Source organism: Lynx rufus, unplaced genomic scaffold, assembly GCF_022079265.1.
Source record: "Lynx rufus isolate CCGP_SWC_20201006 ecotype Redwood Valley unplaced genomic scaffold, mLynRuf1.p SCAF_8, whole genome shotgun sequence".
In the NCBI taxonomy this organism is placed as follows: Eukaryota; Metazoa; Chordata; class Mammalia; order Carnivora; family Felidae; genus Lynx; species Lynx rufus.
The window spans coordinates 105,878,292-105,897,678 of record NW_025814896.1 but is presented as its reverse complement, the minus strand read 5'-3'; the positions used below and the strand labels follow the sequence as shown (position 1 = coordinate 105,897,678).

The window sequence follows — 19,387 nt, the reverse complement described above, 5'->3', positions numbered from 1 at the left end:
AGGAAGGTGCTCTGCGGCGTGCACTTAGTTGTACCCAAGTGTTTGCCCTGAGGCTGGCGCCCACGTGCTAGAGGTCTCGCATACAGGGGTCTCCCAGGGACGGGGCAGGGAGGAAGACCTGTCTGGAGGTGGCCAGGTGACAGGGTACACTGGCTGAGGCGGTACCGGCTCGGGAGAGCCTGAGCCCCTGCCCCCGCCCCAATTCTCTAACAGCCCCAGGTCCGCCTTTGCGAGTACAGGCCTCTGCTTCGGCCACGACCCTTGCCCTAGGGTACTCCACTTCCAGCAAGGGCCCCCAAGCTACCGCCCGCCCCAAGTCCTTGCTGGCCCCGCAGCGACCTCCCCCGGCCCGGCCCACTCGGCCTCGCAAGCCCGTCGCTGGGGGCGGTAACCTGCCCCCACCCCGTGGCGTCCCCTCCCCTTCACTTCCCCCTCCCCTCGGTCCCTCCCTCCCCTCCCCCCCGTGGCGAGGCGGCGGCGGCGGCGGCGGCGGCGGCCGAGGCTGAGGCGGCGGCGGCGGCGGCTGCGGCGGCGGCGGCGGGCGGGGCTCGGCTCGGGCTCCGCGGGCGGGCGGGCGGACATGGCGGCCAACATGTACCGGGTCGGAGGTAGGAAAGCTCGGCCCGACCCGGCCCGTCTGGGAGCGGGCTCGGGAGTGGGGGATCGGGGCGAGTTCACCCTAACCGCTGGGAGCCGCGGGCGACCCGGCCGAGGGCGCAGGGGGCGGGGGGCGCCGGGGCCCGCCGAAGGGGCCGGGGTTTCCCACCCCCGCCACCCGCCCCTCCCTCGACTGTGGCCGGCTGGGGGCCGGCGCCCACCCTGCCCCTCGCTCCCACCCCCGCTCAGTTTTCTAGGGCCAGGCCTGTACTTGGGGGTGTGAATCCTCAGACGCCCCCCTCCAGGACACCCGCATTGGGTATGGGCCGTCGAACCCCCTGATAGGGTGGTCTTTCCCCGCGTGGCTTCCAGGCTGTGGGGGTTGGAGAGGATGGGGGGACATCCCCCCTCCTCTACTCCTTCTCCCCTTTAGTGGGAGTGTGGGGTGGGGGTGGGGGCGATGGGGGTTCAGCCAGGGGCACAGCCAGGGGCCTGTTTGTGGGGACGGGGCCCTGCACCTCTCCTTCCTCACCCCCCTCCCGTTTCTTGCCCAGCCCCCCAAGATGGGACACAGTGGGGCCAGGGCACCGCAGCCAGAGGTGGGGAGTTGAGCTCTGCCTGGACGTTTGCTCTGGTGTCTGCCTCCTTCCCAGCCTTCTGCAGGAGAGAGAAATAAGGTCAAACAAACTTTCTCCCTACTCACGACGCCCTCCTCCCTCTTTCTTGGTAAAATAATAATTCAGATAAGTGGCGTGTTTGTGTGTGAGACTCGCTCTTCTCTGCTCATTAGTGAGCTCCTGATGGATGGTGGTGGGAATGGCCTGGCCAAATGAGGCCACTTTGCAGAAGAGAGACGGGAAAGAGCCACTGAGATAGACAATAACAACGCAGCCCAACCTTTCAAATAAACACACAGTGGGAAGTTTCCAGTGAGCCTATTAGATGAGAGGAAAAGCCACACTTGAAAATTTTTATCCTTTTTATTGAAAGCCGGTTGTGATTTCTTTACAACACAACCCTGCATGGATCTGGATTAAATATGGTAAAGAGTTTTTTAAAAGCCTGATATCATCTCTAGAGAGCTCTGTCAGAAAGTGAACCCCCTTTCATGTCTGTACACCCCTCTACCCCCCCATCATCTCAGACCTGTGGAAAAGTTTGTCAGTGTGCTTCCTCTTACCTGCTCAGCTCACTTGATTGGTTTTTGTTTTGTTTCGCTTTGTTTTTTTTAGTGATTGAAATGTACTTTGGGCTGCTAAGCTTTTCAAGATGCTCTAAATTTGTCTTAGGTCAATAGTTTTATGTGAGAAGCATACTCCAGGGTAAATTGGATTGAGGGAAAAGATGGGGGAGCAGTTACAGCATAAAAGACATGTTTAGTCAGCTCTGACTACTTAATGATAAGAGGGGTCTGTTTGTTTATTATTTAGTGATGGGTGGTGTGAAAGTTTAGGAGAACTTGATAAAACATGAATTGAAATGAAAATATTAGAGGAAAATAAGGGTCTGTGAATAGTAGGCATATGAGAAAATATATTAAACTTGTATTACTAAATTTGCTTTTATCAGGGAACGAAGTCTGCACTTCATTTTGAAAGTGAATTTGCCTAATATAGAAAGTCATAGATTGACAAATGTGAACTTTCTGTTGAAAAGATTAAGCTCTTTACTTCCTTTAATTACAGATTATGTCTACTTTGAGAATTCCTCCAGTAACCCGTACCTCATCAGAAGGATAGAAGAACTCAACAAGGTATACACTGAGCTTTCTTGATTCTAATATTAAAAAATAATTGTTTTCCATTGAAGGGTAGTTAGGTAAAGGGCATAAGAGGTGATTTTACTTTCAGTCCTAGAGTCTTTGAAAGTAGAGATTGCAGATTAGAGAGTTAGGCAGGATTCTGAATATTCTTTTACTTTTTATAATTACCTGTGATATTAAATTTACTGAGTATTTAACATCTGCATATTTCTTCACATTGCTCGGAGCTTCTCAGAGCAGATCACTCCTGTAATTCAGTCCCTTTTTATATTTAGAGTCATAATTGTATTTCTCCCTTTTTAGTGAATCATGATTTTCCTCTTCCATCTTTAGAAGGAGGAAGCTATGAAATCTAATATTGAAGGGAATTTGTAAAATTCTGGACTAGACCAACTAATAAGAATACAGTTTTGGTATAATGCAAAGTAGCTTCCTACTTTAGGCCTTAGGTAAATAAAACTTTTATATTAAGGTTTGTCCCTGGTCGCTGGTGTCCAGGACATCAGAAGCATTGTGACTGTTTGCATATGAATGCAATGGTGGCTTATGAAAACAGTCATAAACTATATGAACCATAGATTACTAATGATGCTCTGTTTTCCTCCAAACCAACTGTGAAGCTTATTTGTACAGCTTATGAGAATTCATAGTGTTAAAATGTTGGGACTATCTAGCTGAAACCTTTCCCCCAAAGTACCACCTGGAGGCTGGTCCAGTTCTGAGCCCCAGGAAGTGGGGTGTGGTTTAGGGCATTTCTGGTTTATGAGCCCCGAGATCTTGGTTTGCTTCTGGAGATACCCTGTGGACCTCGCATTTGTAAAACTTTTGTCGTATTTTGAGACCACTACCGCCAAATGAAGAGAATGGTCTCAGGATTAGATCAGTCTGTGGGTGGGAACTGTTGGGGTGTCATTTTAACCTTTTTTACGTTATTGATGTAAAGGTGTAGGCAACTCGAAGCTGTTTATCAGTTTATGTAGAAAATTAATTAGGATACAAAAGAGAAATGTTGGCCTGTGAGACTGGTATTCTTTGGCTACTCCCTACCCCTCTGACCTCCACTTTCAGGGTCTCTGCCTTGCTCATATGGCTGCCAGCACAGTAGATTCTTGGCTGTTTTCATGTGCACCCACGTTAGGACCACCGAGTCATTTCTAATCCCCTGTACCTGCTCTGCCTTGCTCTTTTTTCCATATCATTTGTCACCTTCAAGTATATTTAATTATTGTGTTTATTTTCATTGCCTGTTTTCTCAGACTAGAATGTAAGCTCTATGTGTGTAGTGATCTTTTCTGTTCACTAATGCATCCCAAGTGCCTTAGAATAAAGCGATTGGTACATAGTTAAGACATTCAGTGATTATTTGTTGAATTAATGGATTTCTCCAATGTCTGATGTTAATGCTTGCACATAGCTTTTACTGTTTACAAATTATTTTGATTTGTTCGTTTTACAGATATTTCTGAGGACCTGCTACCTGCCAGGCATTTTTAGATATGCGCTTTTAGGAATTCAGGGGTGCACAAAAATAGGTCCGGTAGTGAGACAATCATCAGCCAAAGTATCCCACAATTAGAAGGAAAATTGCAGCTGTGCTAAATTTGCAAACATCAGGACATGGTGTTCTGGAAGCGTATAATCTTGGGGATTCACATTTGTTACTTTTTCTGAGCCTCAACCTTAAACCTTTAAGGTAGACGCATCATGGAGTGTTGTTTAGAGGTATGCAGTGGTAATATGACTGGATTGCACCCTCTAGCTTGAACTTGGCTCATTTCACACTCCTTTGTCGTCATAACACTGTTCACTTCAAAAGTATCCCTCAGGGCACCTGAGTGGCTTAGTCGGTTGAGCATCCGACTCCTGATCTCAGCTCAGGTCTTGATCTCAGGGTTGTGAATTCAAGCCCTGTGTTGGGCTCCATGCTGGGTGTGGCCCTACTTAAAATAGTAATAATAATAATAAATTATATTTGAAAAACAGTGGCGCCTCGGCTTAGTCTGTTAAGCCTCTGACTCTTGATCTTAGCTCAAGTCTTGATCTGAGGGTCGTGAGTTCAAGCCTTACATTGGGCTCTGCGCTGGCATGAAGCCTACTTTAAAAAAAAAAAAAAAAGAGTTGCGCCTGGGTGGCTCAGTCGGTTAAGCATCCGACTTCAGCTCAGGTCATGATCTCGTGGTCTGTGAGTTCGAGCCCTGCGTCGGGCTCTGTGCTGACAGCTCAGAGCCTGGAGCCTGATTGGGATTCTGTGTCTCCCTCTCTCTCTGCCCCTCCCCTGCTCACGCTCTATCTCTCTCTGTCTCAAAAATAAGTAAAAACATTAAAAAAAAAAATTAAAAAAAAAGAAAGTACCCTTGTCTTCCCATCCATAACTTCTTCCTGGTCCTCTGCTTTCAGCAGAGAGTCCTTATTATAATAATGGTTTTTGGGAGGCTAGGGATGACTGAACTGTGAGACTACAGTTTGTAATTTCAGACAGTGGCAATTTAAATAGATGGATTATTGGTAAATAAGTGAGATTGACTAGTATTAAATAGTGAATATTTACATCGGGCCTTTATTTTTGAAGGGATATGGAAAGGGTATCTCATTTATTTTAAAAAAATGTTTATTTACTTTTGAGAGAGTGCAAGCGGAGGAGTGGCAGAGGAGGGGAGAGACAGGGGATCCCAAGTGGGCTTTGGGCTGACAGCAGTGAGCCCAATGTGGGGCTCGAACCCACAAACTGAGATCATGACCTGAGTTGAAGTTGGGCGCTCAACCAACTGAGCCACCCAGTTGCCCCAAGATTTCTCATTTTAAAGAATTCATTAAACAAATATTTATTGAGTACTTGTTGTGTACCAGGCACTAGTCTAGCTGATACACAACAGTGAACAATATGGACCTATTTTCTGCCCCTCCTCATAGTCTCATGAGGGAGACACATGAAAGACAAGTTACCAGACATGAAAAAAAAAATAGTGAAAATGATGTTAACTTTTGAGAAGGAAATAAACCAGGATCTTAACATAGAGAATAACAGGGGTCACTCCTTCTGGATAGAAGGGCAAAGGATTTTTTTTTCATTGAAGTTTATTTATTTTTGAGAGAGAGCAAGAGAAAGTGAGAGCGTAAGAGAGACAGAGAATCCCAAGCAGGCTCTGCACTGTCCACGCAGAGCCCAACAAAGGGCTTGAACTCACGAAGCAAACCATGAGATCATGACCTGAGCTTAAACCAAGAGTTGGATGATTAACCTACAGAGCTACCCAGGTGCCCCAGAAGGGGAAAGAATTTTAAGGACACTGAAGTTGAGTCCTAAAGGATGAGAAAGGTAGCCATGGGAGAGAGCCACACAAATGTTCCAGATACAGGCCCTGAGAGTAGCATAGGTCAAATTGGCAAAGTGGGGAAAATTAACATGATGGAAAATCCCAGTAATGAATTTAAGAGTACTTGATATGTTCCAATTAATAAGCCAGGATAAGAAAGGACATTTACCTAGGAGTGCCTGGCTTGCCTCAGTCAGTGGAACATGCGACTCTTGGTCTCAGGGTCGTGAGTGCAAGCCCCATGTTGGGTGTAGAAATTACTAAAAATAAATAAAATTTGGGGCGCTGGGTGGCACAGTTAAGTGTCTGACTCTTGATCTCGGCTCAGGTCATGATCTCACAGTTTAAGTTCCAGCCCCACATTGGGCTCTTCGTTGGTGGCGTGGAGCCTGCTTGGGATTCTCTCTCCTTCTCTCTGCCCCTCATCCGCTTGTTCTCTCTCTCTCTCTTTCCAAATAAATAAACTTAAAAAAATTTTTTTAATAGAAAAATAAAACAAAAATAAATAAATTTTAAGAAGATAGTTACTAAAATAGGTTAATGTCCTTTCTTTTTTTCTTTAAAGTTTTTATTTATTTAATTTCTACACCTAACATGGGTGTATGACCCTGAGATCAAGAATTGCATTTCTTCTAATTGTGCCAGCCAGGCATCTCTAGTAATTATCTTCTTTTTTTTTTTTTTTTTTTTTTTAATTTTTTTAATGTTTACTTTTATTTTTGACAGAGAGAGAGAGACAGAACATGAGTGGGGGAGGGGCAGAGAGAGGGAGACACAGAATCCAAAGCAGGCTCCAGGCTCTGGGCTGTCAGCACCGAGCCCTATGCGGGGCTTGAACTCACACTGCGGGATCATGACCTGAGCTGAAGTCGGACGCTCAACTGACTGAGCCACCCAGGCGCCCCCCTATTAATTATCTTCTGAATAGAATGTGTGTGTGTGTGTGTGTGTGTGTGTGTGTGTGTGTGTGTGTTTAATTATTTTATTATTAAAAAAAATCTTTTTTGGTGTTTATTTTTGAGAGAGAGAGAGAGAGACAGAGTGCAAGTGAGGGAGGGACAGAGAGAGAAGGAGACACAGAATCTGAAGCAGGCTCCAGGCTCTGAGCTGTCAACATAGAGGCCAACACGGGGCTCAAACCCTCAAACCGAAAGATCATGACCTGAGCCCAAGTCAGACGCTTAACCAACTGAGCCAGCCACGTGCCCCTTGTGAAGATAATCTTTTGGAGGGTGAATATAAGATTAAAATAGAAACAACTTTCAATATATTTTACTTAGTCATTATCTAGGTTGGATGTTGCTCCTACTTCTAAAGATTGCATCTGCTGGCCTCCAGGGCAGCGGGGCAGTGGGGGGTGGCTGGGGGAGCTCAGTTGGTTGAGTGGCCACTTCTTGATTTCAGCTCAAGTCATGAACCCAGGGTCGTAGGATCGAGTCCTGCATTGGGCTTTGTGCTGAGCATGGAGCCTGTTTAAGATTCTCTCTGTCCCTCTGTTCCTCTCCCCTACTCTGGCATTTACTCTCTCTCTCAAATTAAAAAAATTAAAAAAAAAAAAAGATTGCATCTGCATTCATGTTGAGAGAAAGCTGTGTGCACATAATAGTGTAGTGTCAGGAAGTTTGGGAAGTTAAACTTGTGGAAAAATTTGTTTGTTATTTGCTACTAAAATTCTTTTGGTGTGTATGCTGTATTATTTGTGTGTATCTTCATATTCTGTATATTTTATTAGCCCTATGACTTGCTCTGAGATTCATTTTACTGTTTCTAGTCTTATGTTTTTTTTTGGGGGGGGGGAGAGGAGAATCACTAATTTCTTTGAGAATCTGATGACACCCTCTGCCTCCAACTACGTTTGCACATAATTTCAGGAGAGTCCCTCAAAGCCCTTTCATGAAACCCAGGTTGAGACCTCTCCTACCATTTTAGATCTCTTGGGAAAAAGGACAGAAATTGGGAAAGCACCTTTTCACTTGTTCTTTAGTTTGAGCAAACCACAGACGTTTTGAAATGGAAAGTGTGTGTGTGTGTGTGTGTTTAATAATGTACCTTCTAAGTCTGGGATAGAAACAGACATGAGTATGACTAAAATGATTTTAGAGCTTAAGAAAAGCCCCTTATTGCTAGAGGATATTTCAGTAAACATGCTTGACGGAACGGGATTTAAGAGGCTGCAATGCACATGGAGAAAAGAATACAGAAGAAAATTTGACATCCACTGGGGGTTCTTCTTTACACATGTCCCTGCTTTTCCCACCTATATGGTTTTCCCTGGTCCTTCTTTTTTCTTGGACACTCAGCTTTCCATGCTTCACCTGTTGGACTCCTTTCCTTCTTTCCTAGGACTCTACCCCCTTTCCTCTGCCTTCCCCCAGTGGGTTGCTCTTCCTGCTTCCATGAGTGAGAGAAGTAGAGTCTGGAGGGGAAAGGAAGTTGTAAAGGAAAATATGAGTGGCAATATTGTCAGGCACATTTTACATTTATGCTTTAGTTGCGGGGAACTGGTGAAGGTTTCTAATCAGGTGAGGGACATGATTCCAACTGGGCTTTGGAGGGTTGGAAAGGAGATGATGTGAATAGACATCCTTGCTAGAGTGGAGGCTTCGTGAGGGTGGGCACTATGTATCCATGGAGCTTAGCTCAGTGCTTGGGCACAGAGGAAGGTCTCAAAAGAAATGTGGTGAGTTGAAAGAATAGCCAGACTTTTATATATACCAAATTTTTTTTCACTTTTTTAAAGTAATCTCTATACCCAATGTGGAGCTCGAACTCACAGCCCTGAGATCAAGAGTCAGATAGATGCTCTACTGACTGAGCCAGCCAGGCACTCCTAACCTAGGTTTTTAGAGCAGTGCTTGGAGAACTATTTGTGGTGAAAGATTTTTTTTTTTTTTAACGTTTATTTATCTATTTTGAGAGGGAGAGAGAGAGGCAGACAGAGAGGGAGAATGAGAATCCAATCAGGCTCTGTACTCTCAGCACCAAGCCCGACACGGGGCTCCATTCCATGAAACGAGAGATCATGACCTGAGCAGAGATCAAAAGTTGGATGTCCAACTGATTGAATCCCCCAGGCACCTTGTGGTGAAAGATTTTTAAGAATGTTCACTATCTGGGGCACCTGGGTGGCTCAGTTGGTTAAGCATCTGACTTCGGCTCAGGTCGTGATCTCACGGTTTGTGAGTTCAAGCCCCAAGTTGGGCTCTGTGCTGACAGCTCAGAGCCTGGAGCCTTCTTCGGATTCTGTGTTTCCCTCTCTCTCTGCCCCTCCCCTGCTCGCACTCTGTCTGTCTGTCTCTCTCAAAATAAATAAACATTAAAAGAATGTTCACTATTTCAGACTGCTTTTATAAAATGAAAATAAATAATAGAAAAATGAAGTTTAAAATAAACTTATAAAACCACAAGCCTTCATTTTTCATTAGTAGGTTCAACAGATTAAAATTAACTATCAGATGCTCTAATACACACTCTCACTGTCAGTTCTCATTTCATTACACAGCAACAGTTGTAGAGTGGGTCTTGGACCATGCATTGAGTAGCTCAACTTTAGAGGAATGCTGGAGGTTTTGTGTGTGTGTGTGTGTGTGTGTGTGTGTGTGTGTGTGTGTGTGTGTGTGTGTGTTTTGTATGTGTATTTGTGGAGGGGAAGAGGAACACTGTAGTTGCAAAATACCTAATGGCCAAGTGTGTACATGGTTCAGAAGAGACTTTATTTTTTAAATTTTTAAAAAACGTTTATTTTAAAAATTTTATTTTTTTAAGTTTATTTATTTATTTCTGTGTGTGTGAGAGAGAGAACACAAGTAGCAGAAGGGCAGAGGGAGAGGGAGATACGGAATCTCAAGCAGGCTCCGGGCTGAGCTGTCAGCACAGAGCCTGATGTGGGCTGGAACCCACGGACTGTGAGGTCGTGACCTGAGCCGAAGTTGGACGCTCAACCGACTGAGTCACCCGGGCACCCCTAAACGTTTTTAAAAAAAAATTTTTTTTTTTTTTACATTTTTATTTATTTTTGAGAGACAGACACAGCACAAGTAAGCAGGCTCCATGAGCTGTCAGCACAGAGCCTGATGTGGGCCTCGAACTCACAAACTGTGAGATCATTACCTGAGCCCAAGTCAGACGCTTAACCGACTGAGCCACCCAGGCGCCCCGAAATGTTTGTTTTTTATTATATTTGAGAGAGAGAAAAAGGAATGCGTGGGGGAGGGGCAGAGAGCGAGGGAGACAAGAGGATCTGAAGTGGGCTCTGCCCTAATAGAGAGCTCAATGCAATGTGGGGCTGGAACTCACAGACTGTTAGATCATGACCTGAGCCAAAGTCAGGTCCTTAACTGCCTGAGCCATGCAGGTGCCCCAAAACTGTTTATTTTGAACTGTGCCCCTCCACCCCAAGCAGTTTTGAATTCGTTTTTATAGAGTATTCCTAGTGGAGGAACTCACTAGAAAGGCAGAAAAAATATGCCATTAGACACTTGCTTTGGGTTTTGAATGTGCTTTTGTCTTAAAACAAAACTGATAAAGAGCTTATAATTGTAGTCATTGATAGATTTTATTTACAAGAAGTATTGACCTGTTCATTTATTAGATTGCTGGATCATTACTTCTGGAGGATGTATTTGATCACAATATTGTGAAATATAGAAGCACTTTGGTTAGGATTTAATATGATTTCAATTCAAAGGGCAATATTTCTCCATGACTATTTCTCACTCTAAAATACTGCTGCTGAACTTCATAAAATTGACAAATTTACTGTAGCATAAGTATATTCTTATTTCTTTATGTCTGAATATATCTGTAAGCCCAGAGAAATTCTGAAAATTTGTTCTCATATTTGTTTGAAATTGGAAATCACAATAGCATTTTACTGTAATCTATGTGTTTTTACAAGGAACTTTGTAACGAATGACTGACCTTGAAAGTTCTCAGAATTCATAAGGAATAGGAGGAGAGTAGGAACCTGGGCCCCAGCTGCAGCAAATTACAACCTAACTGAATATTGGTTGTATTCTAGACTGTAGTCAAAAACAAATAAGAACTTCAGCATTCATAAATCGGAGATTTTAATACTTTCATATGTGAAGGTAAACTAAGTACTGCTGAGAAGATCGACTATTACAGATTCATAGACTTAACCAGGGCTGGAGAATGCTTTTCCAGGTCTTCTGCTCCATTCTGTCTGACGGCTGCCCGAACCTACAGGGCTTCACCATCATGAAACATGGGGGTGTTCTGGAGAGGGCTGGATGATTTTACTTTTAGCCTCTGCTTCTGGGAGTGGGATATGTTTTGCTGTCTTAAGTAAGTTACGTTGTGGCTCTGAAAATTTGGGGGATTAGTTTCTCAGGGCTAAGCAGATTTAAGCATCTGGCTTTAGTCATTAAAGGGGTGTGATCACTTTAGATTAATTGATACTAGTAAGTTATTTAATTTTGACATTTCAGTTTAACTTGGAACCTTTGCAAATGCTGCACATCCTCATTTGAATTTTTTCAGCTCTCTGATTATCCTGCAGTTGTGGTTGGCACAGTGTAAATGAGATTGATCTTGTAATTGTGTTGTATTTAGTTTTTTTTTTTTTTAATTTTTTTTTTTCAACGTTTATTTATTTTTGGGACAGAGAGAGACAGAGCACGAACGGGGGAGGGGCAGAGAGAGAGGGAGACACAGAATCAGAAACAGGCTCTGAACCATCAGCCCAGAGCCTGACGCGGGGCTCGAACTCACGGAGTGCGAGATCGTGACCTGGCTGAAGTCGGACGCTTAACCGACTGCGCCACCCAGGCGCCCCGTGTTGTATTTAGTTTTGTTTTGTAAACTATTTGAGTCTATTCTTCGGTACAGATAACTTTTATTTTTCTTCTCTCTTAGACTGCAACGGGCAACGTGGAAGCAAAAGTAGTGTGCTTTTATAGACGGCGAGATATTTCCAACACGCTTATAATGCTTGCAGACAAGCATGCTAGTAAGTTAATTGTCTTGTTTTAATTAAAAAATGTTTGAAGTTTTTTGTTTTCCATGATAGGAGGAAAAATACTTTTTGTTACCTGTACTTTTTTGCCTTTCCATTTGTCTTCCTCTTAGTTTAGATGGGAGTAATTTTTCAGTGGTACTTGGTTTTAGTATATATTTTCTTTTCTTTTTTTTTTTTTTAACGTTTATTTATTTTTGAGACAGAGAGAGACAGAGCATGAACGGGGGAGGGTCAGAGAGAGGGAGACACAGAATCCGAAACAGGCTCCAGGCTCTGAGCTGTCAGCACAGAACCCCACGCGGGACTTGAACTCACGGACCGCGAGATCACGACCCGAGCCAAAGTCGGCCGCTTAACCGACTGAGCCACCCAGGCGCCCCTGTAGATTAATCTTTATTGTATGTTTTTCCACCGTGATCAACAGCTTTGATGTATTTCAGCTCCTGTTGTTTTTTATTATTTTTAATCTTTTTAACTTATTTTTTAATTTTTTAAAAACATTTTATTGTTAAATCATCGCTGTACCCAACTTGGGGCTTGAACACAACCCCAAGATCAGGAGTCACGTGCTCTACCGAGTTAGCCAGGTGCTCTACCCCTTTAATTAAAAAAAAATTTTTTTTTTAATGTTTATTTATTTTTGAGACAGAGACAGAGCATGGGTGGGGGAGGGGCAGAGAGAGAGGGAAACACAGAATCTGAAGCAGGCTCCAGGCTCCAAGCTGTCAGCACAGAGCCCGATGCGGGGCTCAGAGCTCACAAGCCGTTGAGATCATAACCTGAGCTGAAGTCAGACGCTCAACCAGCTGAGCCACCCAGGCACCCCTACCCCTTTAATTTTTTAAAACAATAAACACAATGATAAAAAAAAGTGGCTTAAATTTTAAGAAAGAAGACATATGTGAAACATAAGTATAGTACTTTATTTTTAAGTTTATTTATTTATTTTGAGAGAGAGAGACAGCATGCAGGAGGGGCAGAGAGAAGGAGAGTGAGAATCTCAAGCAGGCTCTGCACTGTCAGCGCGGGCTCAAACTCCAGGAACTGTGAGATCATGACCTGAGCCAAAACCAGGAGTCGGACGTTTAACCGACTGAGGCACCCAGGCGCCCCAGTACAATACTTAATTTTGAAAGTAATTTTTGCCCTACAAAATATATGAGACTAGGACCATATGTCTGTGTGTTTTTCAGTTTGACACTGTGATCTGTAATACTCTGGTCTTGGGGATCCTGAAGCTTTTGGAGTGTTGCGGTAATGGGGTAGGAGAGGCTATTGCATGCACAGGTTTATTCTGTGCCTGTGTGATAATTATTTACCCACTGTGTTGCTGGTTTAACCTGGAAGATTGATTGTCTCATAAGTTAAATTCCTACTATATTTTCTGCTGTAGTTCATAGTGTTTTTAAATTTCTGTTTATTGTATAAAAAGTGTTTATTATGATATGAGTTGTTCTATAATTACAAATTATATTTTGACAGATTCAGGGCATTCCTGTTTGTCCTTCCTGTATGAGACCAAAGTACTACTTTTTATTATTTTTTAAAATGCTTATTTATTTTGAGAGAGAGAGAATGAGCAGGGGAGGGGCAGAGAGAGTGGGAGAGATAGAGTCCTAAGCAGGCTATTTGTTGTCAGTATAGAGTCTGAGTCAAGGCTCGATCTTACCAACTGCAAGATCATGACCTGAGTCAAAACCAAGAGTCAGGCATTTAAATGAGTGAGACACCCAGGCGCCCTGTCTGCTGACTGTTCTCAGCATGGCCACATTTTGTGCTATTTTAGGCATGTAGATGTAGAAAATCAGAATTGAATAGGCCCTTGGTATTGACCCTTAGAAATCAAATTTAAGAGATTTAGAAAAAAAAGAAAAAGAGATTTAGAGAGGGGGCTCCTGGGTGGCTCAGCAGGTTAAGCGTCCAGCTTTGGCTCAGGTCATGATCTCACGGTTTGTGAGTTCAAGCCCCACATCGGGCTTTCTCCACTCAGTGCAGAGCCTGTTTTGCATCCTCTGTTTTCCTCTCTCTCTGCCCCTCCTCCCTCTCCCCCCTCTCAACAATAAGTAAACATAAAAAAAAAAATGTCAGTTGGTTTTTCTTTTTCTGTTTTTAAATGTCTTACTTATTTTTGAGAGAGAACGTGAGCTGGGGAGGGGGAAAGAGACAGAGGATCAGAAGTAGGCTCTGCACTGAAAGCGGTGAGCCCGATGTGGGGCTCAAACTCCCCAACTGTGAGATCATGACCTAAGCCAAAGTCATCCTCTCAACCGACTAAGCCACCCAGGTGCTCCTCAGTTGATTTTTCTACCTTCTGAGCAATTTGTAGATCATTGGGTGGATTACTTCTATCTACATTTGCTTGTTTCTTCTATTGAGTTTATTCTCAGAGGTAGCTATATGCTTAGGTATGGTGGAGTCAGAAGTATCTTGTGTTTCTGTTGTTATTGACCAAAATTTCAGGTGGGGAGAATAAAACTGCTTGAATAGTTCTTGCTGTATAAAGAGGTTTTATAGGAGGATTAATGGAGAGAGCATCATGTATTTGAAAGATTTCAAAACTGGGCTTAAATTTCCTGAGCCTCGTTTTCTCCGTTTAAAAAAACTTTTCCATTTTCGACTCCTTTAAAACTTTTTATTACAGAAAATTTCAAATATACAAAAGTACAGAGAAGTGTGTAATCCACCTGATGTTTCCATTACTTTGCTTTAACAGTTATCAATCAATGACCAATTAATTCATCTGTACCCCTACTTGCCTCTTATTTTGAAGCTCATCAGAGAAATGTTACCATTTCATCTGTAAATACTTCAGTATGTATTTCTTTTTTTTTTTTAATTTTTTTTTCAACGTTTTATTTATTTTTGGGACAGAGAGAGACAGAGCATGAACGGGGGAGGGGCAGAGAGAGAGGGAGACACAGAATCGGAAACAGGCTCCAGGCTCTGAGCCATCAGCCCAGAGCCCGACGCGGGGCTCAAACTCACGGACCGCGAGATCGTGACCTGGCTGAAGTCGGACGCTTAACCGACTGCGCCACCCAGGCGCCCCTACAGTATGTATTTCTAAAAGATATGGCCTCATTCAAACTTACAGAAAGTACCAAGAACATACAAGGAACTCCCATATGGCCTCTACCCAGATTGAGCAATTAACATTTTGCCCTATTGACTTTATTATTCTTATTATATATATAAACTGAATCATTTGAGAGTAAGTTGGAGACATCAGTGTGTTTTTCCTAAATGCAAGGAAATTATTTTACATAACCACAGTATAGTAAACAATTCAGGAAACCTAATATTCACACAAAACCATTATTCATAGTCCGTAATCAAATTTTATGTACTAATGGTGTTCTTTATAGCTGTGTATGTTTTTTCTTAGTTTATTTATATTTATTTATAAATTTTATTTATTTATTTTGAGAGAGAGAGCACAAGTGGGGAAGGGGCAGAGAGAGAGAGAGAATCCCAAGCAGGCTCTGCCCCACCAGTGGAGAGCCTGATGTGGGGCTTGAACTCATGAACCATGAGATCATTATCTGACCCGCAGTTGGACATTTAATCGACTGAGCCACCCAGGTGCCCTTTATTTACTTATTTTATTTTATTTTATTTTATTTTATTTTATTTTATTTTATTTTATTTTTTTTATTTTTTATTTTATTTTTTATTTTAATTTTTTTTTCCAACGTTTATTTATTTTTGGGACAGAGAGAGACAGAGCATGAACGGGGGAGGGGCAGAGAGAGAGGGAGACACAGAACCGGAAACAGGCTCCAGGCTCTGAGCCATCAGCCCAGAGCCTGATGCGGGGCTCGAACTCCCGGACCTCGAGATCGTGACCTGGCTGAAGTCGGACGCTTAACCGACTGCGCCACCCAGGCGCCCCTATTTACTTATTTTAAATGTTTGTTTATTTATTTTTGAGAGAAAATGTGTGCCTAAGCAGGGGAGGAGCAGAGAGAGAATCCCAGGCAGGCTCTGCACTGTCATCGTGGAGCCCACAGACTGTGAGATCATGACCTGAGCTGAAAGCAAGAGTCAGACGCTTAACCAGCTGAGCCACCCAGGTGTCCCTATTTTTCTTAGTTTAGAATAAAACCCAGACTCACACATTGTATTTTGTTGTCCTGTCTCCTTGATATGGAGCTAGTTCCTCAGTCTTTTTTTGTGTGTTTTTTGACCTTAACATTTTTCAAGAAAACAGGCCCGTTATTTTGTAGAACATGGCTCAATTTGTGTTTGCCTAATGTTTCCTCATGATTAGATTTAGGGTATTTTCTTGTTTTTGCAGGCTATGTAATTTTTGTAGGGATGCCATGGAAGTCTTACTGTATCCCTCTCCATGCCTTATATTAGGAGACACATAATTGGGTTTGTCCTAATATTGATTGTGTTTGGTTTGATGACTTGGTCAAGGTGGTGTCCCTTTGTATTTAGTAAGTTATTTGGGGGGAGATTATTAGCAACTATGTGAATACCTTGTTCTTAATCTTTAGCCTACTCATTTTAGCATTCTTTGATCATTTGGGATTCTGTAAACATGCTCATGAAATATCTAGTTAGTTTTCACATTTTTCTTTTATAATTTCTTTTCTTCATTATTTAAAAAAACATTTTTTTTAAATGTTTATTTGTTTTTGAGAGAGAGAGAGAGACAGAGCATGAGCAGGGGAGGGGCAGAGAGAGAGGGAGACACAATCTGAAGCAGGCTCCAGGCTCCAAGCTGTCAGCACAGAGCATGAAGCGGGGCTCGAACTCAGGAACTGTGAGATCCATGACCTGAGCCAAAGTCAGAAGCTTAACCCACTGAGCTACGCAGGCGCCCCTCTTCATTCATTATTTTAAATTGATACATAGTTCACATAGCATAAAATCTGTTCTTTTGAAGTGAGCAATTGAGTGGCTTTTAGTATATTCACAAAGCTGAAACTATTACTGCTGTCTAATTTCAGAATGTTTTCATCATCCCCAAAGGAGATCAGTTACTTCCCATTCCCCCTTCAGCCTCTGGCAGCCATTGATCCACTTTCTGTCTCTATAGATTGGCCTTTTCTGGACATTTCCTTTGATGGAATCATATAATATGTGTGTGGGTAGGTGTTTTGTTGTTGTTGTTGTTGTTGTTGTTGTTGTTGTTGTTGTTTTTTAGTAAGCTCTACACTCTACCAGGGGTTTGAACTCAGGACCTCAAGATCAAGAACCTTCAGGTGCCTCTAATAATGTGTCTTCTTGTCTGGCTTTTTAAAATTTAGCATAATGTTTTCAAGTTTTTTCCATGTTACTGCCTGAATTCCTATCTATTGATTCCTTCCTTCCTTCCTTTCTTTTTTCCTTGAGAGTGCAAGCAGGGGAGGGGCAGAGAGGGGCACAGAGATTCCAAAGCAGGCTCAGCTCTGATAGCTGACAGCAGTGAACCCGATGTGGGGCTTGAACTCAGGAACCACGAGATCATGACCTGGGCTGAAGTCAGATGCTCAACCAACTGAGCCACCCAGGTGCCCCTATAAATATTTATTTTTGAGAGAGAGACAGAGAGAGAACACACGCACACTTGAGCTTGAGTGGGAGAGGGGCAGAGACAGAGGGAGACAGAGGATCCGAAGTGGGATCCATGAAGTCATGAAATCATGACCTGAACTGAAGTTGGATGCTTAACTGGCTGAGCCACCCAGGCAACCCCCTTTTTTTCATTCTTTTTTTTTTTTTTTTTTTTTTTAATAGCTGAATGGTATTTCATTGGGTGGATATACATTTTGTTTACTCTTCAGTGGAAGGACAATTTGGATTGTTTCACTTTCTGGTTATTTTGAATAATGCTGTTGTGAACATTCATATACAAATTTTTGTGTAGATATTCATTCATATATTTTCCCTCTATCCCTCATCGTTCTGTTGAAGATAGCAGGTTGTTCACCTACACAGGAATTTCCTTTGGTCTGGAGTTTGTTTATTGCATCTCTGTTCTGTCCTTTACCACATTTTTTCTGTAGACAGATGGTTAGGTCCAGATTCTAGAGGATCTAAATCCACATGGTTATTTTGGAGGGGAAATGGGGTAAGGGATGCCAGATTACTTCATGAGGTAGTATTTGTGTACTTCTCCCATGATGTCCATAATGTATTGTTTCCTGTGTCTCATTTTTTTTAACACTTTACTTTGAAATAACGTTTACAGAAAAATTATTAAAAACATTACCAAGAAATCCCATATATTCTCCACCCAGATTCCCAAAATGTTAACATTTTACTCTTTGCTCTATTATATCTATATACGTACTAGTTTTTTTGAGCCATTTAAGTTGAAGACATATTTCCCCTAATTCCTAAAGATACTTCAGTGTATATCTTTTATTTTTTTTATTTTTATTTTTTAACGTTTTATTTTTTATTTTTGAGACAGGGAGAGACAGCATGAACAAACAGGGGAGGGTCAGAGAGAGAGGGAGACACAGAATCCGAAACAGGCTCCAGGCTCTGAGCGGTCAGCCCCGAGCCCGACGCAGGGCTCGAACTCACGGACCGCGAGATCATGACCTGAGCTGAAGTCGGCCGCTTAACCGACTGAGCCACCCAGGCGCCCCCAGTGTATATCTTTTAAAAACAAGCAGATTTTCTTACCTAACCAAGCATGATAATACTCTAATCTGTAGACTTAGGTTTTGCAAAATTTCCTACTAATGCCTTTTAAAGCGAAAAAAATAGAATTTTTTTTTTAAAGAATTATTTTTTTGTAATTTCTTCAACTAGCATGGGGCTTGAATTCAGAACTCTGAGATCAGGAGTCACATGCTGTATTGACTGAGCCTATCAGGCTCAGAATTTTTAAGGTATCTTTTTGTAATGTTAATCATTGATGTTTGCCTAGATTAATTCATTAAAGTTGTGAAAATTATGCTTTCTATCGTAATTCTATCATACCCTCATTTTTATTTATTTATTTGTTTGTTTGTTTGTTTATAATTTATTTTGAGAAGGAGTACAGAGAGAGACAGAATCCCAAGCAGGCTGTCAGCGCAGAGCCTGATGCAGGGCTTGATCCCACGAACCATGAGATCATGACCTGAGCCAAAATCAAGAGTTGGATGCTTAACTGACTGAGCCACCCAGGTGCCCCTTATCCCCTAATTTATTGGCATAGACTATTTCTGTGAAGAGAATTTTCCCTGTGTCAGCTATCATGTTAATCTTCAGGTTCAGCTCTTCTAGGAAAGGCAGGTTGAATTAAAGTCTTGATGTGCTTTTTCCTTTTTTCAGTTATTACCAGTTTTCAAAAATAATGAGGTGATTCCTGGTATCCTGGAAAGAGAAGGGTTCTTGGATCATTTTGAAATGATCTTTGTAGTCTTTGTTATGTTACTTGCTTTTTTGATATGACAAGATGTTCCAGGCTCATCTTTTAAATTTCTTGCCCCAGACCTCATCTCTGGAGCCCTGGTTCCTTTTACTGGGAAATGGTCTTAGTGACCATAGTCTGAGCATTAAGGGAGAGACTCTTTGGGAGAGGGCGGTGCTATATCTAGATTACCATGTACTTTTAACAGATTGGATATTTGATGATAGTATATTTATAAGGATGAAAAGAAGTCAGACTATAGTCTTATTACCAATTCTTTCCTAAGGTAATTTCACTAAAAGCCAGAGTACATATTTTAAAAAGCATTTCTATTAGAAAAGGAATTTTGTTTTAAAAAAAATAGTTTCAGATGGACACGGTTCTTAGGACTGTTG

At 42.3% G+C, this 19,387-nt stretch overlaps 1 protein-coding gene across 1 annotated transcript in view; it reads left to right on the top strand.

Annotated features, from left to right (window-relative positions):
- Window positions 1-580: 580 nt before the first annotated feature.
- Window positions 581-19,387, top strand: part of MTA3 (metastasis associated 1 family member 3) — a 175,783-nt gene continuing 156,976 nt past the window's right edge. Inside the window, exons 1-3 of the mRNA XM_047069159.1 lie at window positions 581-608; window positions 2,283-2,350; window positions 11,551-11,644. Of these exons, the coding sequence (XP_046925115.1) occupies window positions 581-608; window positions 2,283-2,350; window positions 11,551-11,644 (190 nt within the window). The remainder of the gene's footprint in view (window positions 609-2,282; window positions 2,351-11,550; window positions 11,645-19,387) is intronic.